This window comes from Aspergillus nomiae, assembly GCF_001204775.2.
Source record: "Aspergillus nomiae NRRL 13137 chromosome Unknown contig00413, whole genome shotgun sequence".
NCBI classification, from domain to species: domain Eukaryota; kingdom Fungi; phylum Ascomycota; class Eurotiomycetes; order Eurotiales; family Aspergillaceae; genus Aspergillus; species Aspergillus nomiae.
This window is the reverse complement of record NW_015378468.1, coordinates 1-10,282: the sequence shown is the minus strand read 5'-3', so window position 1 is coordinate 10,282 and position 10,282 is coordinate 1. Positions and strand designations below refer to the sequence as shown.

The window sequence follows — 10,282 nt, the reverse complement described above, 5'->3', positions numbered from 1 at the left end:
CATTGCGCAGGGGATTAGAAAGTAGCGCTATACAAATATATATATCCGTAAAGGGAGTACCTCCCTTCTACTGTGGGTGGATAAATCAACCCGACGGGGACGCCAACTTTTGACAATGGCCCATCAGCGACTACATGCTCCACTATATTCTACGGTACGCCTGCCGAGCAACCAATAGACATACAGACAGAGAAGTCCAAACATGAGTAGCCACTAATACCTCCGTTGAGTGCGATAGCTGTTGTGAAAAAGATTATCACCAGGTACAAGCTCTGGAGTCGGATAAGCTAGCGGATAAGCCGCGGTTTAAGCTAACCCCGCTAACCCTAACAGACTGTATTGTGCTGATAATTTATACAAATGATATTGGATCTGACTGAAGCTAAACAAAATCAAGTAGTTATCAGAGGATATGAAAAGGAAAAGGTCGTGGCGACAGGCCACTTGTCCACCCAGAGGTCTTAAGATAGGTCTATAACCACTCGTCCGTTGAGCTTACCACAGTGCATCTCCTCAAAAATGCTTGTTAGTTTCTCCAGCTTCTCTGTTCGAACATGAGGCTTGATGATGCCGCGGGCAACAAAGTCTAAGACCTCAAGGGCGTCTCGTCGATTTCCAACCGCGGATCCCTCGATTGAGATCTGCTTAAGCACAAGAGGGCCCGGGCTTGCTGTGGCAATGGGCACCAAGTCGCCCTCAGGAATGCCTACACAGATCAGGGAGCCATTAAAGCGGAGCATAGGAATTGCTTGCGCATAGGCAATATTGGATGCCGTGCAGACAATTACGGCATGGGCACCATGGCCGTTGGTCAGAGATTTGACATGCTCTGCAATGGCGGCGCCATTATCGTCCTTCGGAAACTGGGTTATATCCACGAAAGCTTCTGCACCGTTCTCTTTCACCAAGTCGGCTTTGCTGCCATGATCGACTCCAATTATGCGAAGCCCAAGGCCACGACTTCCAATCTGTGTGGCAAGATGTCCAAGACCACCTCCCGCCCCTGAAATAACGACGAAGTCACCAGATTGCGCCTTGCTGCGTTTGAGGGCCGCATACACCGTTACACCGGCGCAAAGCATAGGTGCTGCTAGTTCGGACGGAACACTATCTGGAATTGGGGTCACATAATCGATGGGCCCCAGAACGTACTCCTGAAAGGTACCAGGGGTATAATAGCCTGATATCTTTCCATTCAGGCAAAGGCCGTCCGACCCCGAAAGGCAAGGCACTTGGAGCTTTTCATTAGTATTTAGTTCTAGGTTGGTGTAATTATGGTGTCGACGCACAGCATGTTCCACACACAGCGGCAACCCATTTGACTCCAACGCGATCCCCTACTTTGACTTGTGAATTATCGCATCCAGGTCCAAGTTTCACGACCACACCAACACCCTCGTGGCCTCCCACTTGCCCTTCCTGAGTTGGGAACGGCAGCGGCTTCCACTGCAGTTTGGCAATGTGTCAGATGCATTCCTGTGGTGATATACGATGCATGTACTCACGGAATTTGTCATGACACCTAAATCAGAGTGACAGACTCCGGAGTGAGTCCTGTTCCATGCACAGATTAGTGGTCAACCGAGGTGGTAACATTGGCAATACTCACATATTAATCAGAACCTGGCCGAATCCCGGCTCTGGCGTTTCCACCAGTTTCACACTGGTTGATACAGATCCAGGCTTGTCATAGACTGCCGCCTTGTGCTTCTTAGGAATTTCGACTGAAGACGACATGATGATTCTGACAATTTGCTGAGAATTGACTTCCACAAATGCGATTGCTGTGGCTTTCCGAGACTATGTCACTGAAAGTGTAGTTTAGCATGAACAAGAAGCTGGCACTGGAAAGCGATCTGGTATTCTATATATAATATACTATTTCCTCGGGAGGGAGGGTTATCACTGCCGATCATTTCTCTATCACTTGTGCGATTCGCACACCCCAGATGTTGATCCATCGATCTGCGGAGGGCCCAATCATCCCGTCGTAATTCGCACCGGCTCCACCGGGTCCGGCGGAAAATCCACACTCTTTGGTGAGCCAAGATTGAGTCGACCTTTAGTACCTCGGTCTATCCCAAAGCGTCCTAGTCGGGGGCAAAACGAAGCTTTGGAAACCTGGGGAACAAGTGCGGGGGAACGAATTCGTGGTGTAGATTGTCTGTGGTCCATCTCTGACGTCCCACGCCAGCCCCTCTATTGCTCGTTCCTTTGCGACATCCTCTACACGTTGGAAATCTCCCGCGATTGTCCACAAGTTTAAGGCAGGTTGATTCCAATGGCTACACGATTATCGTCAGACCGATCGGTACCCACTAAACCGTGGACCTCCGGTCGTGTGTTGACCCCGGCGCAACGAGAGCGTAAGCGTTACAAGGACAGGGTATCCAAACGAGAAAAGCAGGAAAAGGAGAAAGAGAGTCTAAAGAATCTCCAAAGCCAAGTCACTGCACTACATCTTTTACTGCAATCTCAGACTCGGTACTGTGGCCTTTCCCTTGCCCAATAATGAGCGTCTTCTGACTCTGACAGACTCGATCTAGGGTTACCGCCCGTGACAATGTCTCCAGAAGACTCATCGCCCCCATCCGATCTCCATTCGTCCTTACACGATGAGCCATGCACAATGTTGGCCTCACGACCATCAGCTGCTCCTTTCGATTCAGAAACAGTCGCCCCTTTCAGACAAGCCCTAGGGACTTTGGGGAACGGACACTCGACCACCTGGCCAGCCATTTTTCCATCGCTCCAGGATAGCGGCAGTTGCATGATACTTGAATTCGCCGACGAACTTCTCGCGCAATGGTCGGGATTGAGCATCCTAGACATTTGCTCCGATGACAAACTAAACCAAGACGCCATGATCCGCGGGGTCCTTGAAGGCTGGCACTTTATAGAGGATAGGGCGTATTCGTGCCCGCTGTGGAAAATTATTAGCCAAATTGATGAGCGGATCTTCATACAAAGCGGGGTCCTCACACGTCTGACAATGCTCAGCACCATCCTCAAGATGCTCGTGGTATGAGCTACTGGACAAGTGACACACCTGTATATTGACCTTCTTCCAGGCATTGGTCTATCAAAATAATTTTGAAGGCTTCCGCCGTGGTATCGACCGAGGTTTGTATTCACCTGATCATCGCTGAATGCATGTTATGCTAATCATCCACAAAGGCCTTCACAGCTTCACCTTCCGCACAACCCCACTGCGGACTATTTCGCTTGGTACATATATATGACCCCTATCTTCGATTCAATAATTTCTGTTTCGAAGAACTAACTGGTCCTGGCATACTTAGGCCTGGCTTCCGCGAACGCCTAGTGTTCTCAAATTGCGAGATACTTACAGACAGATTCTTCAAGTGCTTTGCCTCCTGCTTCCGATTATCGTGGCCCCATTCAATCAGTAATGCCTATGAGATTAACCCTGGGAATGCATTATATTCCTTTTCTGAGGCCTTCAGTCTGCACTTGGTAGACCTTTCGAAATGGACGATGTGCAAGGCTTTCTTCTCTTTATTTCCCGCCTTAGAAGAAGACATGGCATCCGAGAATGTGACATCGCCTTCTTATTTCACGCTTCCTCCTGATAACCCACTACCCGTATTGTCCATTTAGTCCTTAACAGGAGGCCTTCGGCTTGTTTTTCTGTCTTTATGCTATTTGGCCGGCGCAATATGGTATGTATCACGGGGGTTGGAGCGTTTCAGTTTATACACAGATGTCCTTCGATGGACAAAGTCATCATATGAAAGAAATGAATACAGATGTAAATTCTAAATGTTTTACTTAGGAACTAGGTGGTCCAATCGGAATATCAGTATACATCAAGCATTGCATAGGAGATATCATATTTACATGTACTTGAAAAAGCAAATTCTACTACATCATGCTTTCGAAAAACCGAAGAAATCCTCATCAAGGACCTTCGCACATCTCTCACGATAGGTTGGAAGACCACCAAGATAGTTCAACGATTGAACGGGCTTGCCCGGTATGTTGGATCCCATGTACCACGAATCAGTTAACGGCAAAAGCGTCATGTTGGTAATCATATTAACCTCGTCATTCCAAGCACTCTCTGCCTTAGGGGTAGCCGTGACACTTCGGACGTTTTCCGTCTCCATCTTGCTGATCAGGGATGTGATCCAGTCCCCCTGGAGTTCAATTAGCGTCGGTCCATTGGCGAAAGCGGTGGGCGCCTGGAGGCTGTATGGGAGGAACATGTTTGGGAACCCGCTAACGGCCATGCCGAGATAGGTGGACATGCCATCCTTCCAGCGTTCGTCGAGGCCGACACCGTTCACGTCTTTGAGACCTAGGCGCAGTAAGCCACCAGTTACTGCATCAAAGCCCGTTGCCACAGCGATAATATCGACTTCGTGGACCTTTCCATTAGCGGTGACAATGCCGGTAGGCGCCACACCAACAATGGGCTGGCTCTTTGTGTCAACGATATGGACATTCGACTTGTTGAACTGCTCGTAGAAGTCCTGTTCAAGGGATGGCCTCTTCGTTCCAAACGGGTACGGGGGCTCCAGCGGAGCCAGAAGGTCCCGCTTCCTAGGGTCCTGAATCCTCGCACGGGTCTTTCGAGCCCAGAAATTGTATGCCTCGCGATTGGCGTCAAGGCTAGTCAGGACGTCCTGATAGTTGTTTTGCCAGAACCTAAACCCGCCCAACTGATAGAGATTCTCCCAAAACGCCTCCCTCTCCTCTTCAGACGCATCAAATGTATTGGTCAGAGTGGGCTGATACTCCAGCCCGGCAAAGGTTAACGCACACTCGGCAAAGTAGTCTGCATAGTCCCCCTTATCTTTCACCTGATAGCCAGCATGTAACTCCTGCTGTCTCATCGGGAGACAGAGATTCGGGGTCCTTTGGAAGAGAAACGCCTCCTCGGCCTCTTTGGCCCATTCTTGGAATATCTGGATGCCTGTCGAGCCTGTGCCGATGACTGCCACCTTCTTCCCTTTCACATTGACCTCTTCTGCTTCCGGCCAATGGGCCGAGTGGTAAATTGTCCCCTGGAACGATTCGAGCCCTTTCCAATCCGGCAGATACGACTTGGATGCAAACCCCACCGCCACCAGCAGATACTTCGCGGTTGCCATCTTCCCATCCGTTGTCCGGACCGTCCATCGACCAGCCACCTCATCAAACGTGGCCTCATTGACCCTTGACTCAAACAGACAATCTTTCCGCACATCCAGCACGCGATCAACATGGTCAAAGTAGGACTTGATTTCCTTCTGATTGGGGTACAGCTCCGTCCAATTCCACGACTGCCATATCTTAGGCGATGAATATGCATACAAGGGAATTGGGCAGTCCACTCGTGCACCCGGATAGCGGTTATTATTCCACGTTCCACCAATATCCGACTCGGCTTCAAACACCTTGACGCTCAATTTCAGCTCGTCGCGTATCTTATGCAGGAGGTATATGCCGGAGAAGCCCGAGCCAATAATCAGCGCATCCAGATGTAACACGCCGTGATGGACGCCATTGGATGTTTGTGTGCCGTTCATGTTGTTGTTGTAGCTTGCTGTGTAAAGAGAACTTGCTAGATGAGAAGCGATAATGGGGAGGATGTGGAGATGGATGTGAAATGTATTCTTAAATTAATGCGATGCAGCAACACTACTCTGTAATATATAGTGTCTTTCTTGCTCGTTGAGCTTTCCGATGTCCTGAGATCCGGGGGGATCTGCGTTCCCGGCTTGGGAGTGCGACTCGCACACTCGCACCGACACTGTGGGGATTGACGTTTCTCGCACCCCGTGCGACGCGGAGTAGATTCGATTTGACCCTCCCATGGGCCTGGGGTTAATCTACTTATCGCTTCCTGAGGGGCAGTACCTCGAAAGACATAGATTTACTCATCTGACAAAAGCGACCAGTAAGCATGGGTGCGAGTATAATAACATAGATATAGCAGAAGGTCCTAACACCGCCAACGAGGACTGTAGGACACGCAATGTATTACGCCTATAATAACATATACACCTCTTAAAGCTATGAAATTACACTGACGCCGGTTCTTTACGCTCACATATCTTATTTTGTAAATTCCTCTTGTGAATTACTGAGACCTTAGTGATAATGATTTGTACAGCCATGACGGCCACCCCAGCCAGCGCGATCATCTAATTCAAAGTCGGGAACTGCGAAATGACCCAGTTAGTCCCGGAAATCACATCATTGATGAACCCTCCACTAGCTTCCAGGTCCGGGAAGATCCAAAAATAGTGAGGTAGATTTGGATATGTTGACAGCTTCGTTGGAACACTAAGAGATGCCGCCGTTAGAAATGCCCGAGACAGATCGGCAGATGGTAGACCATCTGGAATATGAAACCTACCCAGACTTCCTGAGAGCCTTTTCCATTATAGTCCCATCATCGCGGAGGGGGTCCGCTCCGCAGGTACAGATATACGTAGGGGGAAAATTTGGAAGATGGGGTGACAAGGCAGTGAATATGTTAGAATCATTTGGATCGGCCGCAACAGCCTCTGATATAAGTATAAGCTGTTGAATAGGGGGCTGGATTCGGCTTTTGGGTGATGACTTACGATAGAACGATTCCATCGTAGACTTGTCGATAACGGGGACATTGTCTGCGTTGTCGTCATACGACGTGTAGTCGCCCTTATACTCGGCAGGGACATTATCCCAGTGCAACGCCAATGGTACTAGTGCAACAACCCCTTTGATATACTTCCTACCGTCAGCTCGCTGAGCATAATGATTCGCAACAGCAAGAGCCAATCCCGCTCCGGCGCTCCCGCCGATGGAGAAGAACGCGGCCGGATTGCCGCCGAGCTGGGAAGCGTTTTCCCATACCTGTTGCGCAAATGGGGAGATCTTGTTAGAATAGTCCTTTCCAGTGGCAGAGTAGTCATACCCATTGGTATACCGCTAGCGTATCCTGGAGCATGGCCGGGAGCTTGTGCTCAGGGCCAAGTCGGTAGTCTACACTGACGAGAATGCAGTCTACGGCCTTGGAGATCACTCGACAGAGCGCATCTTCAGAGTCAAGATCACCGCAAACAAATCCACCTCCATGGGTGTATATTCCGACGGGCCGAGGGGTTGCTGGCGAACCGGGCGTGTATACCCGACACTTGACCCCAGCGATTGTCATGTCGTTCGCGGATACATATGGGTCTGGCGGAGGGCGGTTAGCTGCAAGGAAAGTCATAAGACCGCTGTACTGCTTCTTGATCTCTTCTGGGGAGCCTTTGAGAAGGGGGCGATTGCCGAGGGCTTCTTCAAGCTGCATTACTGCTTATTAGTAACTAGGCAATAATGAGAAGGTTATGGGTGAAATATGCACCTCGAGCCATTCCGTAGAGAGAACGACCATGATGTAAAAAACTTCGAATGATAGGTAGTGTTGTAAAGTTTTCTATGAAGATTAGAATAACGAAAGTCTGTGTTTAAAGAGTCCCCAACTCCTGTATCTTAATTTATGTATATACTCTTTTGCTAGATACACGCACCTCACAGGCAGAAAGGGAAGCGGGGAAGTGCGATTCGCCCGACACAACTATTCGATCGCACAAAATGTCAATCAACAGTTTCACACCTATGATCTGGGCAATTGGTTTCTTCAAACGAGCTTAAATTTATGAGCGTCCCACTGACTCATCGAAAATTGTTTCTACTCCGCAGACGAAGATCTCCCCGTTGCCAATACAATAAAACATCTTCCAAAATGACATCCCACATTCCTAATCAAGCGCGGCTACCCTCGTTCAACAAAGATTCCGGCCATGTCCCACACTCAATCAAGGTTCCTAAAGCACCTATAGCATCTGCCTCCTCTGGCCGGAAACAGGAATCGGCTCGAGCCAGGACAGGAGGGTCTGGAATCCGAGATGATGCAGGGGTTGACTTGTGCGGCTGTGCTTCCGAGCATTTGTCTAGCCGGTACTTCTGTCCCGCCATCTCGAGTACATCGAATAGATCTACACTACCTGAGTCTACAAGAAAGGATATCATAGATCATCTGCGGGTGACTGAAGAAGAGCGCCGCCTCTTCCACAGCTGGAGAGAGAGTGAGACCCATCCATCAGAAGCCAGCCAACACAGAGCTCGACCAGCAGCCGAAGATATATCACCCTCGAGTGAAGATATTCTGCACAATCTGCGAGTCACTGACGAGGAACGTCACTTTCTCCAGGGGTTAAGGGGAAATATCTGACGAACAGAGTGATTGGAAAGGCAAGTAGGAGCGGACTCTAGTATCTAGATGGTTCGTCATCAGGATACCTTCTGGATACAGGTTATTTGTATGGAATTGCTATTTTGAAGTTTAATATATTATATCACACTATTTCACAAGCCTAACCCTGGTAGATGAATTTCTTTTTATTAGTGCTATTATGTATAAATTTATTGGTTCGTTGATACGCTTGATTATATTACTACTATCATATATGACTTCTAAATAACTAATATGGGCGATTCGGCATCATTAATCCTTATAGATTCATAATATATAGAATAATTCTTTGGTTAATAGCTATACCGTAATCGACTGTTGTTATTATATGAAATCCTGCCTTATCTGCTTTCGATAAGGTGTGCTAGAAAAGGGTCTGTAACACTTCAGGCTGCGCATGCTCACGCTAGTCTCGACTCTCTAGTGCACCACGATGTGGAACTAGCCAAGAATATATTCAAGAAAGAGAGTTTGTACCTATTTCCCTTTCTTGGTATTCGACGTGATTCTACTCGAGGTACAAGTGCGGAGGAAAAAAGATGCGTTTACTACTTCTCGGCCTTTTGGTGCGTCTACTAGGGATGTGGCTCCTGCTTGGCAGTGCTAAGTAGCAGCTAGCCAGCTGATGGGTCGATCGGAGGTATATCTCGCATAAATCCAGTAGTGTATGAATCAAGTTATGATGTCAATGAAATGCACAACTCAGCTAGTCGTCAGGTATTATTTTTGCTGCCTAATGGCCAAGAGCTCGGGGCATCGGATAAAACGGACGGGATGATGGGTAAGAACCATCTACGGAGCCCGCGCAACCCATTGCCCGCTGCGCTTTTCTGCGTTGAGTTTAGAACGTTGTGGTTTGGTAGGCGTGGTACCTCGGTGGGGATGAACCATCCGCGGAAGTGATAGGGTTAGCTTCAGAAGATACCCTAAAGTAGAAAAGAAAATCGGAGACAACGGCAGTTCAAGAGCTGTACATACTTCTAACCAAGAAAAGGACAATAATCAGATTCGAAGACAGTAGCTCTGCTCGGATTCGGAAGTAGCGGATACAAACCGATGGAGAATTGGAAAGGATGCATAAATGAGTGATACCAATCATCCGGCGACTACTTAAAGTCGCGGATCGGCTGACGCATCGGAGGTTTTCTTTTGATTCATCTTCTTTTCTTTACTTTTTTGTTCTCTATAGATTTTATTTTAACACCTACTCGTATCTACATCCCGTCACGAAATCACATTGACCCATTAACTGTATAAACAGACGACAGACTTAGTCCTATCTGCTCTCAATGCTTTGCGGTACCAGAGGTGGAGCGACCTATTGTCATCAGTCAGAGATTAATGGTAGTGCCACCGGGATCTGTGTCTTACCTTGATCACGTCGCTATCGCTATATGAAAGGACAAGCTTGCCCGGATGCTTGCCCATCTGAATCTTACGGAACGCGTCGCCACAATAGATTGGTCGCTTTCACCAGACCAGATACTGAAGCACGCATTATGTAGGGTGACCATGCTTCCACTGCACCCTGTATCCAGCGGGAACGACGGTCCCTTGAGGTCAAAGAAGTACGACAAGCGATTCGAGTACATAGCCTCTCCGTTTCCTGTAACAGTGTAAAAAGGAAGCTCTTCCTGATCGCGCATCAAGATCTTCTCGTAATCCTTGTTATACAGGGCAGTATATACAGACGCGTTACTACCCTTCAACCGGTCGAGCGTAAACCCGCCTTGGAATGTCAGCCATGGGGCGATCAAATCCATTTAGCTTGCAAGTCACGAACTCCAGGGAAACCGATTTCCAATTATTGGGACCACTGCAGTCGAAACACGTCCCCATTATTCAGTGCAGCGGGTTGATTTATATTTATAAATCTCACAGATGGCATGAAAACAGTGCGTGGACACATAGTGTCAAGATGCCGTGAATATTAAATAAATGTACACGTAATGCACGAGAAATTATGCTTGCCAGGGAAAGCCATTATTTGTACTCTAAGTATACACCCCTGAAGAAATAATAATAATAATAATAAAAAGAAAGAAAGAA

At 48.1% G+C, this 10,282-nt stretch overlaps 4 protein-coding genes across 4 annotated transcripts; all 4 read right to left on the bottom strand.

Moving 5' to 3' along the window:
* Positions 1-461: 461 nt before the first annotated feature.
* ANOM_011228 (zinc-dependent alcohol dehydrogenase) lies at positions 462-1,737 on the bottom strand (the record flags this gene model as incomplete). Its single annotated transcript, XM_015556484.1, has 4 exons — positions 462-1,231; positions 1,290-1,446; positions 1,506-1,554; positions 1,610-1,737. 4 exons carry the CDS (start codon positions 1,735-1,737, stop codon positions 462-464), a joined length of 1,104 nt encoding a protein of 367 aa, XP_015402675.1.
* Positions 1,738-3,890: 2,153 nt separating this feature from the next.
* Positions 3,891-5,534, bottom strand: ANOM_011227 (flavin-containing monooxygenase; the record flags this gene model as incomplete). Its single annotated transcript, XM_015556483.1, has 1 exon — positions 3,891-5,534. The coding sequence occupies one exon, from the start codon at positions 5,532-5,534 to the stop codon at positions 3,891-3,893; it is 1,644 nt and encodes a 547-aa protein (XP_015402672.1).
* Positions 5,535-6,152: 618 nt separating this feature from the next.
* ANOM_011226 (alpha/beta hydrolase) lies at positions 6,153-7,288 on the bottom strand (the record flags this gene model as incomplete). Its single annotated transcript, XM_015556482.1, has 3 exons — positions 6,153-6,294; positions 6,368-6,849; positions 6,911-7,288. The coding sequence occupies 3 exons, from the start codon at positions 7,286-7,288 to the stop codon at positions 6,153-6,155; spliced, it is 1,002 nt and encodes a 333-aa protein (XP_015402673.1).
* Positions 7,289-9,509: 2,221 nt separating this feature from the next.
* ANOM_011225 (type I polyketide synthase) lies at positions 9,510-9,996 on the bottom strand (the record flags this gene model as incomplete). Its single annotated transcript, XM_015556481.1, has 2 exons — positions 9,510-9,551; positions 9,673-9,996. The coding sequence occupies 2 exons, from the start codon at positions 9,994-9,996 to the stop codon at positions 9,510-9,512; spliced, it is 366 nt and encodes a 121-aa protein (XP_015402671.1).
* Between the last annotated feature and the right edge of the window lie 286 nt (positions 9,997-10,282).